The sequence below is a fragment of the Hylobates moloch genome, unplaced genomic scaffold (assembly GCF_009828535.3).
Source record: "Hylobates moloch isolate HMO894 unplaced genomic scaffold, HMol_V3 SCAFFOLD_21, whole genome shotgun sequence".
In the NCBI taxonomy this organism is placed as follows: Eukaryota; Metazoa; Chordata; class Mammalia; order Primates; family Hylobatidae; genus Hylobates; species Hylobates moloch.
In genome coordinates, this window is record NW_026652296.1 from 28,859,935 (window position 1) to 28,876,629 (window position 16,695).

Sequence of the window (16,695 nt, forward strand, 5' to 3'; positions counted from 1 at the left end):
TTTGTAATCCCCAAAGCAACACTTGCGTCAGTTTCATGGCCATTCATGGATGTACACAGAATGGCAAAAAAGGTAAGTCGCTCCCCTACCACCCAGGAACATTCGAAGCTCAGGTCAAACAAGGCAGTTCTCTGCCTTCTTATTTCAGCTCTCATACTGTAAAGAAATGTCCTTTTTACAGTTTGTTTAGTGCAACATTGTTTATGTTTTTGTGCTTTTTTGTTGGTGATTTCGAATGGTCCCCAAGCATAAAGCTGAAGTGTGGTCTAGTGTTCCTGAGTACAAGAAAGCTGTCATGTGCCTTCTGGGGAAAAAACAAGCTAGATAAGCTTCGTTCAGTCATGGGGTTTAGAGCTGTTGGTTGTGAGTTCAATTTTAATAAATCAGCATCATATTAAATAAAGTTCCTCAAACAGAAACACACAGAAAACAAGGTTATATGTTGGTTTGTTGATGAAAATGGTGTGACCAGAAGCTGGCAGGGACCTAGCCCTGTATTTCCCCTAGGAGCAATGGTTCCTTGGTCCCTAATTTAGTGTTTATGGGAACTTTATAGAACATAACTAAACTCCTTCAAATAACGAGAGTCGACTGTACCCTCAGACACACACATCCAGCAAGGGCAACACCAGGCTGCTCACTGACCCCTGAGTGCACCACGCCCTTCCACACCTCCAGGACTTTGCTCAAGCTCTTCCCTCTTCCAAAAATGTCACTCCATCTCTCCTCAACTTCCTACTCACCCTTCAAGGCCCAGCTCAATGCATTCAGCAAATACATACTGAGGGTCTCCTGTGTGCCAGGGACCATTCTAGTCACTTGGAGACCACAGCCATGAACAAAACCAATACTCCTCTAGTCATGGTGATAGCACCCTCTGCCCTGTGCCCACGTCATCTTCGTGTTATTCTTAATACAATAAGTGTCGCAATAAATTAGCACTGTGTGCCAGGCACTTATCTAAGCATTTTATATGCACCAGCTCATCTTATACCTACCCCAACCTCGCGAGGTTAGGTGGTATTGACACCTACAGACATTTACAGACAATAAAATCAAGCCTCAAAAAGTCTCACCCCTGGCACCCACAAGGAACTGTGGCTTTTCTGTTTTGGTGTCCATGTTTCCAACAAGACCTGGAGTCTCTGAGGACAATGATTGAGTGCAATTCATCAGTTAAATCTCCCTCAGCACTGAACGAGAGAAATGTAGCAATACATCTCCTGATGGCCTCCTCTTTGACCACACTGGCCTTGCCTGAATTATCCATCTCTTTTTCACTGCAGGCCCTTTGCCGTTTCTTTTACTGGAACACCTTTCCCCAGCTGTTCGTCAGGCTCCATCCAGGTTTTAGCACAAATGTTACCTCCTGAAAGAGGCCTTTTCTGACCGCACTCTTTAAAGTAGACTCCCAGGCTGGGCGCAGTAACTCACACCTGTAATCCCAGTGCTTTGGGAGGCCAAGGCAGGAGGATCACTTGAGCCCAAGAGTTCAAGACCAACCACCTGGGCAACATAGTGACACCCCCATCTCTACAAAAAATATTTTACTATTAGCCAGACATGGTGGTGTGCGCCTGTAGTCCCAGCTACTTGGCTGAGGTGGGAGGATCACTTGAACCCAGGAGGTCGAGGTTGCAGTGAGCCCTGATCACCAGGCTGGAGTGAAGTGGTGTGATCATGGCTTACTGCAATCTCGACCTCCTGGGCTCATGTGATCCTCCTGCCTCACTCTCCCAAGTAGCTAGGACTACAGGCACATACTACCACACCTGGCTAGTTTTTATTTTTTATTTTTTTTAGTAGAGACAGGATCTGACACCTTTTACATTTTAAGAAATGTTCTCTGACCCTAAAAGATTTTCTCCTACATTATTGCCCATTAATTTTTATCATTTTGTCTCTTACCTGTAGTTTTTAAAATCATCTGGAGTCCACTTTGTGTATGACAATAGGTAGGGATTTCGTTTTATGGCTCGGCAGATAGCAAACCACTGCCATGATTTTATATCCCATCACTCTATTTTTTCTTTTATTTATCACAAACCATAATTTGGAATATAGTTATTTCTGTTTAACTGATTACAGCTGTCTTCTCCCGTTAGGCTTGAGAGCAGGAACCATGTCTATCTTATTCCTCCTTCAATCCCCAGCCCTAGCTGGGGTCCTAGTAGGAGCTCAAATAATATATGTTGTGGGGAGGGAAGGAGGGAAAGGGAAGGGAAAAGGAGCGAGAGAAAGGGCAGTGGGCAGGGCAGATTCTCATCCCTCTGCACGGCCCAGTGCCCTAGCTATTCCTCCCCAAATGCCCCCCCAAGCCCCCCAATCCTCTAGGCCTGGGTGGTGCACAAGGGCAAGCATTTGGAGGGCACCAACAAAGAGGCCCCTCCACCTGGAAGAAACGACTCCACTCTGCCTTCAACAAGAGCGCCACCTTCCGGGCTGCGAGAGTGAGTGCCTCCAAGTTTTTTTTTTTTTTTCTTTTGAGACGGAGTTTCGCTCTTGTCACCCAGGCTGGAGTGCAATGGCGAGATCTCGGGTCACTGCAACCTCTGCCACCCAGGTTCAAGCGATTCCCCTGCCTCAGCCTCCCAAGTAGCTGGGATTACAGGCGCCTGCCACCAAGCCCAGCTAATTATTTTATATTTTTAGTAGAGATGGGGTTTCACCATGTTGGCCAGGAGTCTTGAACTCCTGACCTCAGGTGCTCCACTCACCTTGGCCTCCCAAAGTGCTGGGATTACAGGCATGAGCCACCGCGCCCGGCCAACATCTCCAACTTCTACAAGACCACATTGTGTCTGCCGCTGTGGCCCAGGTACCATCCTGCCCCTGGAGGTAATGGCCAACGATGGCTGTCTGGCAACAAGGATCTCTTTGCTCATCTATAAAGTGGGTCGTGGACTCACTGAGCTCAAACTCATGTGCTGGTCAATTTAGGAGGCCTAGACCGCACAGTTTATCTCCCCACTAGAAAAGGAGGAAACTGGCTGGGTGCAGTGGCTCACAACTGTAATCCCAGCACTTTGGGAGGCAGAGACAGGTGGATCACCTGAGATCAAGAGTTTGAGGCCAGCCTGGCCAACATGGTGAAACCCCATCTCTACTAAAAATACAAAAAATTAGCCAGGAGTGGTGGCGGGTGCCTGTAATCCCAGCTACTCAAGAGGCTGAGGCGGGAGAATCACTTGAACCCAGGAGGTGGAGGTTGCAGTAAGCCGAGATCGCACCACTGCACTCCAGCCTGGGCAACAACAGCAAAACTCCGTCTCAAAAAAAAAAAAAAAAAAGAAAGAAAGAAAGGAGGAAACTGAGGCCGAGAAACAGGTGGACCTTGCCTGAGGCCATACAATGAGCTGGGGTACCCGTCTGGGGTCATCTAAATTGAGGGGGTTCCTCCTGGGGCCCAGGGAATAGCAGGCTGTCTCTTGCTTGATGCAGTTACCAGGGCCTGGGCGCCCCCCGAAGAGGTAGGCATGCCCTTGAGTCCGCAGGAAGCTCCTGGGGAAGTGGCTGAGCCTGCCTGCAGGTCAGACCTGCTGAGTGTGTTCTTCCAGCCCCTGCAGCCTTGCCAGCTCAGTCACCTCTCAGCAAGCCACCCACTGACCCCACCCTCTCTGGCTATGACCTCCAGCACCATCATTTACCTCATCCCTCCACAGCACCAGCTCCAGCCCTGTCCCCATGCTCCCACCCCCTCCACCTTTTCCTACCTCTCCTGCAGCCCTCCCTCCATCTGCAGCGCCACCAGGCCATTCCCTTTACCTCCACCATCTTCAGTTTCATTGCCCTGTCTGCAGCCACCCCATCTTCTCCACACTCATTCCTCTGTCCTCCTTGGATCCATCACTCCATCCCCATGCACCTCATTGGGTCCAGCTCCATCACCTCTGACTCCCTCACTGTTCCCATCAGCTCTGTCTCCCTCATTCTCTCTGTATCACCCCTATTATCTCCACCCCATCACCTTTCCGCCATCGTTGATAGCTCATTGCTCTGTTCTCATCACCCCTACCCCCGCATCAGCATCCGGCTCTGTCCCGCATAGCTTTTATCTCCAGCTCCCTCACCTCCGCATTTACCCCCAGCACTTCTCTCCCTATCACAGTGACCCATCTCTGGCCCTAATACCTACATCTTCATCAACTTTCTCTTTACCTCCATTGGGGGCGGGGGAGTTGGAGCTCTGAAACTTCAAAGTTCTTTTCTCAACAGCCCAGTGCCATAATATTGACTTCTAACACATTGGAGAGCCAGCCCTTTTACTCAGTAACACTGTGAACCCCAGCTGGTCCTCAGTCCACCCAGACCTCTCTCTGCACTGATGGGGACAGTCTGGGAATTCCTGAGGAGTCACAGGCCTCCTCTCCCACCCTCACGGCCCCTTCTCCCAATGCTCAGGGTGACTCCGGATTTGCCACAGAGGATGAGGACAAGGAGTGGCCCCACAGGCTGGCCCAGCAGGGTTCCTTACTAATACCCATCCTCTTCCAGGCCCTTTGGTTGACCACAGTAAGGACTGGGTCTCCTCACCCAGCACTGCCTCCTCTCTGGCCTCCTCCTTATCTATGGGTCTGGGGTCAGGGTGAGGTAGTACCTGACTGCTTCCTCTCCTTCGCCAGGGTGCCAGGCATAGGACTCCAAAAACCCCTGGTGCCCAATGCCCTCCGATGACTTCAGCAACCTGGTAAGGAATCGAAACCGCCTCCCCTCCAACCAGTGTGCTGAACTGGGGACGGCCCCAGGTTGGGGCCAGCCCACCTCTGTCTCCCACCCAAAGCACCCAGCCCAGGCTCCCAATAACAGCCACAACAGTCAACATTTCCCGAGGGCTTAGTTTATGCCAGGCACCCTTCCAAGCTCCCCACAGCCCCCAGATGCTGCTATTATTCCCATTTTACATATGCCCAAACCAGGACACAGAGGTTAAGAACCTTGCCTGAGGTCACACAGCTAGTAACCCTGGGAAAGTTACTAACAGGTCACAGCTCCTAAGTGGCAGTGATAGACTAGAATCCAAGGGCCTGGCTGCAGAGCCCACAACCCTAACCATTGAGCAGAATTGCTGGTTTCTCATGAGACGCTGCTAGGTTGCTGTTATTGTCGCTGTTACGGTTATTTCTACCTGCATCAAAATCTTTGCTGGGAGGAGGCTCCTAGAATCCCAGACGATTTGCTGGGAGGGTCATGCCCTCACTGTACAGATGGCCCCAGCTTTTAACCACAGAGCTCGACTATCAGTTCGTTTATACAGGAAGCTATTATTTACTACTATTTATTACTAGAATTCTTATCATCATTGATAGGGAGAGAGCACCCAAAATTTCCGAGGTAGAGGCTGGGACGACCTCTGGGTCTGGCAGAGTTTGAAGGGGAGGGTAAGAAGGCGAGGGGAGCTGGCGCCGCCCACGCCCAGCCCGTGCACCCTCTCTCTCGCCCCACAGCCTGCTGGCTGCACGTGTGGCTCTTCTCTGGCGCAGCGCTGGTGCGCGAAGCCACCGGGTGCACAGCCCAGCGCTGTCGTCTGAGTCCGCGGGCCGCCGCCGAGCGCCTGCTGGGGCCGCCACCTCACGTTGCAGCAGGTTCGCTTCCCCGACCCACTGCCCAGCGCCCACGTGTTGCAGGGCCTGCTGCCTCACCTGGAGCGCGGTGTGCAGCTCTGGGTGGCTCCGGAGGGCGTGTTCACCAAGCGCCTGTGCCAGGGCCTGTACTGGCGCGGCCCGCTCACCCTGCACCTAGGGCAGCCCAACAAGGTGGAGCGCGGGCGCACCTGCCACCTGCTGAACACACGCGGCTTCCTCCAGGCGGTAGGACCGCTGGGGGAGTGGAACAGAGTGGCGTGGGCACGGGGGCATAAGGACGCGGTGGGCAAAGGAACATGAACAGATGAGAGTGGGCACATTAAATGCGGGCCCAGGGGGATGGGCCTAAGGGTGCTGGGCATGAGATGGACATTGACACAAAGAATATGGCACAAAAGCACCAGGGATGGGAAAGAATACGGGTACCAGGAGGGCTAGGCATAGATACGGATACAGGTGTATATGGGGTGCTGGCACAGGGCAGGCTTGAGGTGTTGGGTGTGCAGCATAAGAACAGGGCTTCAGTACATGTGTTGGCTTAGGGCATAAGGTGGATGTCAGGTGCACCAAGCACGAGATAGGTATAGGTGAGTGGCAGTGGGCATGGGTTGGGCATAAAGGCATGGGGTGGGCATAGGGGCCAAGGAAGAGACGTAAGCCCTGGAAGTGGGCACAGATGTGGGACCTGGGACCGGCATAGGGACGTGGAAGTGGGCCTAGGGCATGGGCACATAATGGGACGTAGGCTTACAGGACTTGGGCATGGGAAATAAGCACAAGGTGGGCACCAGTGGGTTGCCTAGTTCTTGCCCAGTCCCTACAGTCTCAGTACCATATAATTGTGTGCCCATCTGCAGGATGGTCACCTGGACCCAAAGTACCAGATCTGTTTGTGCTTTGGCGAGGAGGACCCACGCCCCACAGATCACCCCGAGGAGCAGCTCATCATGGCGCACGAGTCACTCCTTCTACTCCAGCCAAGAAGCACGCCCTCCAGTCCTCTCCAGACAGCCCTTCCCACACTCCCTCCAGTCCCAGCTCTGCCTCTGACCCTTCTAACACCTTCGGGTCTATAGGACCCTACGTGGAAAATGGGGGTAGGGATGGGGCTGTAACTAGGGCTGTGACCTCCCATGGGAACATCCGAGGAGGGAAATGGAGAGGGTCTGCTCATTGCCCCACCCGCCCCCCACAGGTGCAGGTGCAGCTTTGGCCTGGGAGCTCATCCTGCACTCTGCCTCAACCGAGTGCCCAGACGGGTCCTCAACCCCTGGCAACCCCGATGGCATCACTCACTTTCAACACAGCTGCCTCCATCCTAAGCCGGCCGCTTCCTCCCCTTGTACCCACTGAAGGCAGCCCCCAATGGGGGGTCCCTACTCCCACCCAACCCTGCCCACACTAAGCCCATGGACTTGGGGCCTCCCCTGGCGCATCACCCAGGTCCGCTGGACAGCAGAGGTGGATCGCGGCCTTCCACTCCTCTGCCACGGGGCCCTGGAACTCGAGAGTAGGCCACACCACCCCCCAGCTGGGCATGGGGCTTCGGCAGGAAACTGAACTCGATCTTGAGGCCCCAGAAAGGCAGCAACTGGGGCAGAAGCAAGACTTCGTCTCTTGCTGACAGCCCAACTTGTCAATAGCGCTTTCCTCAGAGCCAGCCTTAACCTGCCGTTGAGTCCATTAAGACGTTTGCTTAAAGCTTTTACCAATAATTAGATTATCAGGGTTGTTTAGTGTGGGATCAAGCCATAACAATACTGCCTAGCCTCTCAGGGGCCTTGAATTTACAGACCCTTCCTCTTCCCTGCAGCTGGGGGCTGGGAAGGATCCCAAAACAGGGAATTTGGCCGAACCCTGGGCTTTGGATGCTAACCACTGGAGTACCAGCACCTGCAGGGTGCTGTCTTTGAAGAAACTGCGGCTGACCTGCAAACGCAGCCCTAAGGCAGAAGTCAACATGGAAGACCAGCCCTTCTCCAAGCCCCACTGGTCTTTGCAAGCTGTACGTTGTAGGGAATCTGAGAACTGGAAAGGGGGACTACAACCAGAAGGTTGGTTCCCCTGTCATGGGAATAAAGTAGCTGTTTTCCACCCCACATGTCAGGCCTTTCATTCTTTTCTGAGTTCTGATTGTATTTATAGGAATCCTCTTACAGATGCCAACATTGTAAGTCTCTTTTAACGATACATTAATAATCCACGGGGGGAAAACGGTGATTCGATAAAGGACAGAAATCAATCCATTGCTGTTTGTTTAGTCATTTAGCAGACATTTCTTGAACACCTACTCTGTTCCAGGCCTCTGTTCCAGTGTCCAGTGTGTGACTCTGGGGGTACAGCAAAACAGCATGGTCTTTACTCTCTTGGAGTTCACATTCTGTTTTCTAGTGGGGACCCAGCAACTCTCCGCTACCCCTGCCCCTCACTGAAGAGGCAGTATTTTTTTTTTTTTTTTTTTTTTTGAGACAGAGTCTCGCTGTCGCCCAGGCTGGAGTGCAGTGGCGCGATCTCAGCTCACTGCAGGCTCCGCCCCCCGGGGTTCACACCATTCTCCTGCCTCAGCCTCCCGAGTAGCTGGGACTACAGGCGCCCGCCACCTCGCCTGGCTAATTTTTTGTATTTTTAGTAGAGACGGGGTTTCACCATGTTAGCCAGGATGGTCTCGATCTCCTGACCTCGTGATCCGCCCGCCTCGGCCTCCCAAAGTGCTGGGATTACAGGCGTGAGCCACCGCCCCCGGCCGAAGAGGCAGTATTTAGGAATTACAGAATCCTAGGCTCATATCCAGCTTTGTCACTCACTAGATGTGGGACATCAGGGAATTTACTTACCTTCTCTGAGCCTCAGAGCCCTCATCTATTCAAAAGAAGCAATGAAGCCCTCCAGAGCAGGGTTGGTTGGAGAAGTAAGTGTAGGGTTGGGGAGGTGAGCTGGCCTGGTACAGAGTGGGTGAGCAGTGACTTGGGAGTGGGAGAGCAGAGAGGATGCTGCCTCCTCCTCCAGAAGGCCTGACTGTTCTGGGCCTGACCTGTCTGGACCTCCTGACCCCAGGCTGCAGCTGGGGTAGCCTCAGTTCAGAGTGACAATCCACAGCCATGTTCATATCCCTACTCCATACTAGGCTCTTGATGAGGGTGCTGCATTCTGTGTAAGGGGAACCTGGTGCCTCCCCACTATGGCCTGGACAGCTGAGGAGTCACCAGCTCCATGTTAGAGATGGGGAAACTGAGGCTCAGCCAGGGTCTTGAGGTGCCTCTTGGGAGGGAGAATGTCTCTCCCCAGATAGCTGTCCTTCCCACACCAGTCACTAGGGGGCGACAGGGGCTCAGGAGAACTGAATTTCATGGGCTCTCCTTACCATCCTAGGTGCCCCTCCCTGCAGACACCCCAGAGCTAGGCGGACGGGGTAGGAGTGGTGTGGCCCCAAGGCCTCTGCACCGCAGGAGAAGGCAGTAGACCACAGGCCTGGGAAGGGAAGAGGGAAAAGCAGGAGTAGAGGTAGGGATTAGAGAGGCCCCTGGGGCTTCTCTCACTCTAGGGGGACTGTGCTCAGGCCCTGTCTCTCTCTCACTTCTCTCTCTCTATTCACTCCTTTCACTCCTTGTGTTTGCACCTGTGTCTCTCTGTATCTCCTTTCTCTCTGGCTTTGTGGATTTCCTTGTTTCTGCCTGCTCAGTGATTCTCACTTTCTCCTTATACTACGTGTGTGTGTGTGTGTGTGTGTGTGTCTCTGTGTGTGTCTGTGTGTCTGTGTCTCTGTGTGTCTGTGTGTTGCTTGTGTGTATGTCTCTGTGTGTGTATGTCTGTGTGTCTCTGTGTGTCTGTACGTGTATGTCTGTGTGTGTGTCTCTCTGTGTCTGAGAGGCTCTGTGTGTCTCTGTCCGTTGTGTCTGCCTCTGTCTTATCTTTGTCTCTCCCTCTTTCTCCCTCTTGTAATGTCTCTACCTCTCTCTGTCTCTGTCTCTCTTTTTTCCCTGTCTCTGTTTCATATGTTTCTGCCTCTGTCTCATTTTGTTTTTGTCTCTGTCCCGCTCGGTTTCACATCCTGTCCCTCCCCAGCCACCACCACCCAGCACACGTGGGCTGAGGGTCTCAGTCCCTTCCTTCCCACCTCCTCATCCCTGGCAGCTGCTCGGCTTCCCACTACTGGCCTCTCCTGCCCGCCTCTCTTGGGCCTTGTGGGAGTGGGGTGAGGGAGGAGGGGAAGATGGCTCAGCAGACCCACCCCTTTTTGCCTTTCCAGGCTGGGAGGCTGGGCCAGTGGACCTTTTAACCAGCCTGGGCAGGCTGTTCCGGACGCCAGCCCTGGACACTGAGCCTGACCCAGCAGGTCCCGGCAACCCGGCCAGCCCAGCCAGCATGCAGCAACAGCCTCTTCCCGGGCCCGGGGCCCCCACAACTGAGCCAACCAAGCCTCCCTACAGCTACATCGCCCTTATTGCTATGGCCATCCAGAGCTCGCCGGGGCAGCGGGCCACCCTCAGTGGCATCTACCGCTACATCATGGGCCGCTTCGCCTTCTACCGCCACAACCGGCCTGGCTGGCAGAACAGCATCCGCCACAACTTGTCACTCAACGAGTGCTTTGTCAAGGTGCCCCGCGATGACCGTAAGCCAGGCAAGGGCAGCTACTGGACGCTGGACCCTGACTGCCACGACATGTTTGAGCACGGCAGCTTCCTACGCCGCCGCCGCCGCTTCACCCGGCGGACAGGTGCTGAGGGCACCCGGGGCCCCGCCAAGGCACGCCGTGGACCCCTCAGGGCGACCAGCCAGGACCCAGGAGTCCCCAGCGCCACGACCGGCAGGCAGTGCTCATTCCCACCAGAGCTGCCAGACCCCAAGGGCCTAAGCTTTGGGGGTCTGGTGGGGGCCATGCCAGCCAGTATGTGCCCAGCAACCACTGATGGCAGGCCTCGGCCACCCACGGAGCCCAAAGAGATTTCCACGCCCAAGCCTGCATGCCCAGGGGAGCTCCCCGTGGCCACCTCATCTTCCTCATGCCCAGCGTTTGGCTTTCCTGCCAGCTTCTCGGAGGCTGAAAGTTTTAATAAGGCACCTACACCCGTCTTGTCCCCAGAAACAGGCATCGGGAGCAGCTACCAGTGTCGGCTGCAGGCACTGAATTTTTGCATGGGGGCTGACCCAGGCCTTGAGCACCTCTTGGCCTCAGCAGCCCCCTCCCCTGCACCACCGACCCCTCCAGCCTCACTCCGGGCCCCACTGCCCCTGCCAGCTGACCACAAGGAACCCTGGGTTGCAGGTGGCTTCCCTGTCCAGGGAGGCTCCGGCTACCCATTGGGGCTGACCCCCTGCCTATACCGGACGCCAGGAATGTTCTTCTTTGAGTAAAGGCAGCCTCGTCTCGGGCAGTCCCTGCAGGTCCCTCATGCTCCGGGCTGAGCCTGGCTCTAGGACCTGGAGAACTCTCGAAGGACCCAGCCCTGGAGAGCCAAGGACAACCACACAGAAAGCCAGGATTGAAACAGTGCTCAGCCAGGCCCCTGGGGCCTCCGGACAAACTTGGGGGTGAGGGGAAGCGGGGCCTCTTGGGATTTACTCTGTGGCTCTCAGGGCCAATAAAGTAATGTGATGATGAGGGTCAGCTTGCCTGATGGCTGGGGGCTGAGGGCCAGGGTGCCTGCTTGTATGTGGGGGTGGCTGTGGCTGTGGGGTTGTGCAGTGGGGGCAGAGACCCCGGGTGGGAATGTCTCACATGAGGTTTTCTCCTGCTGGGGACTTTCTCAGGGAGTTTCCTAGAAAGGGAGAGGAAGGGGAGGTAGGGAATGGGGAGCAGGGAGAGAAGGATACAGGCAAGGGAGAGACTGGGCAGGGGCAAGGCTGGGCTGGCCTGAGGGACTGATTCTCCAGTCTCAGATGCTGGGACTTAACAGCCCGCATAGGCGCAGTCGTCATAACCCTGATAATTTGTGACACTGATCCTGTGCCAGGCTTGTATATATCATCTCACCTGTGTGATTTGGAAGGTTGGCCCCGTTTACAGTGGTGGAAACAGGCTCACCAGCTCCAACTCCAGATGGCAAATGGGTGGCAGAGGGTAAATCAAAACCACATCTGTGTGGCTCAACCCTCCAGCCTCTGACCTGCAGCTTGAGTGAGGACACAGGGGTGGAGAAGAGGGTCAGGGCAGAGCTGGTGGTGGCCCCCAGAGGTGGGAGGGCTTTGCTGCAATCCTGGAAGGCCAGGGCTAGAAAGGCACCCCTTACCCATTGTGCAGACAGGGCACCCAGGGTTCAAAAGGCAGCACCTACCCCCTGTTTGGACTTCCCACATTAATGGGGGAGCTTCCCTGAGCCTCCAGCTCCCTGAGGTCCTCTGGTGACTCTTTAAGATGGCATTTCTTGGGGCCAGCAGCATGGTCTGTGACTGTCCTAGGTACCATTCAGAAGTGACTGAGTCCTGACCTTTGACCTTCTCGAACTACCCCTTCTCAAGGAAGTAGGAGAAATGGGGATATTCTGGGTCCTCGTTAGAGGAACAGAGAAGGAATCTGAAACATTGCTGTCCTCACAGACCCCAGCACTGGAGGAGCAGAGGCGAATGGCTTCCTCCCCAGAGCCTCAGTCCTCCTATCTGGATCATGGGCATAGGGAGAGGAGGGAGGGATGCTGGGGCACTCTCATTCTGGTTTTTGGTATGTGGTCTAGAGGGTCTTATGTCCCACGAGGTTACATCCAGGGGGCTGGAGACCCCTTCTTGGGCAGGCAGCCCTGTCCCCTCCAGAGGCCCTCCCTTGCCCAGGCAGCCCCGAGGACTCCAGCCTTTGCTGCTCCCTCCTCCCCCGACAGGTCCCCTGGGGCCTGGGAGGAAGCGAGCCCGGCTGGACAGCCCGAACTGTCTGGTTCCCACAGTCTCAGAGCTGGGGTGGAGGGGGACCTGCAGGGTGAGAGGGGCTGGGAAAACGCCTGGCCAGCTGTGGGGCCCCTCCCCACCATGCCTGCTGAACCCCAGCCCGGAACCCATCAAACAATAGGGAGAAGGAGCAAGGGTCTGTGAAGCCTCCTATGGGCAGCTTCACGGGGCAGAGGGGAGAGGAAAGGCCCTCTGTGTGCAGGGCATGGTGAGGAGGGGGAAGGAGGTTCTTGTGTGAGTCTGTACCACGGTGTGTGCCTGTGTGGATCAGTGTGTCTCAGGCTGTGTGTGTGTATATGACAGAGAAAGAGAGAGATACAGAAAGACAGACCCTGCAGAGGCAGAGACAGACAGATTCAAAGGGGTGAGAGTTCTTTCTCAGTTGGGTCAGGGAAGGAGGCCTCTGCTGGGCGCTGTTCCCGTTGCACATTCCTGTGGAGCCCTGGTGACCCCAGTCCCTTCCCAGCCTGGGTTCCGAGCTACTAGGAGGATGGGAAGCCAGCTGGGCTGGGGGAGCCCAGGCCTCTGCCGCCGCACTCCCCAGCATCCCCCTGAACCAAGGAGGTTTAGCTCTGCACTAGGGTGGGGACTTGTGGAGAAGGAGGCTGAGTCTCCTGCTCATCCCTTGCCCTGGGGGAATGTGCGAAAGGGTCGCCCACATGCAGGCTCAGAGTCCCCTCTGCACATCTCTCTCTGGCCTCCGACATAGTCATGAAGTGAAGACAGGCCCCCTCAGCCCCAACCCCCTAAGCAGGACCCCGGACTCAGCGCATGCCTTGGACTCACTATATGAGCCTGGACCAGCGCCCACCTCTCTGCGTTTCACTCCCTTTGCCCAGTGGTTGTGGGGAAGGGCAGCCTGACTCAGGGTCTGAGTCCCAGGAACAGATCTGACCTGGGGGATGGCCTGGAGGAGGTCCCTTCTCTGGAGGTGCTGGGCAAGGAGACACCATGATCTCATGCACCCTTGGCTAGCTGCCCAGCCCAGGGACCCCACCCATAGGGCCTCCTGCCTTCACATTCTTTCCATGACCAACATTCACCTCCGGCTCCCACCTGACCACCCTCATCTGGACAGGGGTTGCGGGCACAGTGAATGCCTCTGTCGATCCAGATAGAGCCCCTTGGCACAGATGGAGAGACCAAGGCCAGAGAAGATAGGTGACATGTCCAGGGTCACATGGCAAGAAAGGAGCAGAGCCGCTTCTCAACCCATCCATGGCACCCCCTCTGATGCCTTAATGTAGCTCTGGAGGGGAGGGATGGGGCCATCTCATTGGACCAAGGACCCTCCTCATAGGAAGCGTGTCCATCTCTAGGAGGGAATCCCAGTCCCCATTCCTCCTCTTTAGCAGGTGAGAGCAAAAAAGGGTATTGAGACGCTTACAGAGTTAGACAAATCAAATCCTAAAATGGGAGAATCAGAATCTAAAATGAGTATTTCAGAATCTTCCAGAGTTTTTAATCATAGCAACTCAGATTCCTGGAATATCAGAGCCGGAAGGGCATCTCCTGCCCGATTTCTGAATCCTCTCTACATTAAAATGGTCGACATCACATGGGGTTCCTGGAACCGGGAGCCCACTGCCTTTCCAGGTGGCCGGCCCCTTCCTGCAAAAGTGTGGCAGCTTTGAAAGACCGTTAGGAAGCTTCACCTGCTGGGCCTCGGCCTTTGTTCTCCCAAGAGAGGAGAGGACTCCTGGCCCCTGGGGAGGCCACCCTCACCCACCCACAAGGCTGGCCTTCTCAGCCAGCCCCTCCTCCCCGATGCCTTATCTCCAGCCTGCTCTCCGCCCGCCCCCTTCCTTCCCTGGTTTATGGCATTCCATGGCCCAGAGTTAGACACTCCTGCCCACACCCCAGACAGTGCCTTGGCTGAGGGGAAGGAGACCCTCTCCCTTGGAGGGCAGGGCCCTGCAAGGCTGCCACAGTGATGAGAAAAAGCCGGGAGGTTGTGTCGGCCAGCCTGGCATGCCGCCTGCTGGGAGAGTATGCAATCCAGGAATCCAGGCCTCAGCCAAAACATCCCTTCCACACCCAGACTTCCATCCACCCATAGACCAGGCGCCACATCCTAACTGTGTGACCTTGGGCAAGTTGCTTCCCCTTTCTGGGTTTCCCCCATCTGTAAAATGTGGACCCTAACAGTACCTACCCCCATGATATTATTGTGAGGATTACATGAGTTAATATTGGCAAAGTGCTTAGAACAGGGTCTGGCACATGGCAGCTACAATATCAGTATTTGTTGGCCGGGCACGGTGGTTCACGCCTGTAATCCCAGCACTTTGGGAGGCCAAGGCGGGAGGATCACTTGAGGTCAGGAGTTTAAGACCAGCCTGGCCAATAGGGTACAACCCTGTCTCTACAAAAAATACAAAAATTAGCCGGGTTTGGTGGCACATGCCTGTAGGCTCAGCTACTCGAGAGGCTGAAGCAGGAGGATCACTTGAACCTGGGAGGCAGAGGTTGCTGTGAGTTGAGATCACGCCACTGCACTCCAGCCTGAGTGACAGAGTGAGACTCTGTCTCTCAAAAAAAAAAAACAAAATGTTTGTTAAGTACAATAAATAGGTATTTGGGTACTGGACATGTCTCCCTTAACCTGATTTATGCCCCAGAGGAGTGTCTAGCTGCTGTGGAGGCAGGAGGACAGGATTTAGGGGGAGGAAGGACTGTTACACAGACAAGGCTTTTGACTCAGTTCCTGGCATCTTCACTTCCTTCCTGTGTGACCTTGAGCAAGTGGATTTACCTCTCTAAGTCTCAGTTTCCTCATCTGTAAAATGGGAGCAATGATTCCAGTCCCCAGGACTGGTGTGTGGGAAGCCTTGTCCTGCACACTACCTGTACAATTCAGTCAACAGGAACGAAATTAGAATTAATAAAACAACTCCATTGGAGGACCTCATGCCCTCAGCGTAGTCCTCTCCATCTCTCCCTTCACACAGGGCAAAACCCACATCTCCACAGGTCCAGAGGTGCCTAATCTCTTGTTCCCACCCTTCTGGTACTAGGTGATGACTCAGGGAGGCAGCTGGTGGGGCAGAAGGAAACAGTTCCATGGCTAAAAACAGGCCACTGTCAGCCAGAACCCAGCCTGGTGTCTCCGGAAAGACCAGGGCTGCCTCCTCTTGACCACAGCCCTCAGGGCCAGTTTTGAGGTTGCCCTGAGCATACAAACAAGAGAGGGCTGACCTTCCCACTCCCTTAGGACACTCGCCTCCCCGTGAGTTTCTTTTCCATCTCTAGGCCTTTGCAGCGGCTGTTCCCTTTGCCCCCACTGGCTGCCTCCCTACATCCACGACCCACATCACATCACCTTCTCCGAGAAGCCTTCCTGCACTTCCTTATCTAATTGGATGCCCCCAGATTATTCTCCCTCTGCATCCCATTTATGTTGCTGACATAGCATCTGCTGCAATGTAGAATTACGCATGTGCGCATGTACTCACGTTTTATTGTGTCTCTGCCTTAGAATGTAAACTTCAGGGGCCAAGGGTTGGGTCTGCCTTATGCGTTTTGTCATCTTCCCTAACTCGATGACTAGCACATAGTAGTAGTCTAAAAGGTTTAGGAGTGGATGGATGGAGTGATGGTCACCATTCATTAATTTGCCATGAATTAAATCTCAAGGCTGGGCACGGTGGCTCACGCCTATAATCCCAGCACTTTGGGAGGCCAAGGCTGGTGGATTACCTGAGGTCAGGAGTTTGAGATCAGCCTGGCCAACATAGTGAAACCCCGTCTCTACTAAAAACACAAAAAATTAGCTGGACATGGTGGCAGGCGCCTGTAATCCCAGCTACTCGGGAGGCTGAGGCAGGAGAATCACTTGAACCCAGGAGGCAGAGTTGCAGTGAGCTGAGATCACGCCACTGCACTCCAGCCTGGGCGATGGAGCAAGACTCTGTCTCAAAAAAAAAAAAATTCTCAAAGACCCCCCCAACAAGGCTCCCTGTTTTGTTAACAGGCGAGGGCCACTGTGGTCTGGCCCCAGCTCCTCCTTCCTTCCCCCTCACTCACTCTAAGCAGCCTGTACACTGGCTCTGCCTTATCTTCCATGAATGTCCACAGGCTTCACTCCCTCATATCCTCCAGTTTCTGTTCAAATATCCTCAGAGAAGCCCTGCCTGGACACATTCCCCATTTCCCCCACTACTAACACATTCTAAATTCATTATTGCCATTCAGTGTGTCTCCCCCACTGGCATGAAGCTTCACCAGGCCAGGAATT

The 16,695-nt window shown here is 54.6% G+C and overlaps 1 protein-coding gene across 1 annotated transcript; it reads left to right on the forward strand.

Annotated features, from left to right (window-relative positions):
• The first annotated feature begins 9,881 nt into the window (after positions 1-9,881).
• Positions 9,882-11,184, forward strand: FOXS1 (forkhead box S1). The gene has a single exon (XM_032141886.2). The coding sequence runs from the start codon at positions 9,945-9,947 to the stop codon at positions 10,935-10,937; it is 993 nt and encodes a 330-aa protein (XP_031997777.1). The 5' UTR covers positions 9,882-9,944; the 3' UTR covers positions 10,938-11,184.
• The last annotated feature ends 5,511 nt before the right edge of the window (positions 11,185-16,695 follow it).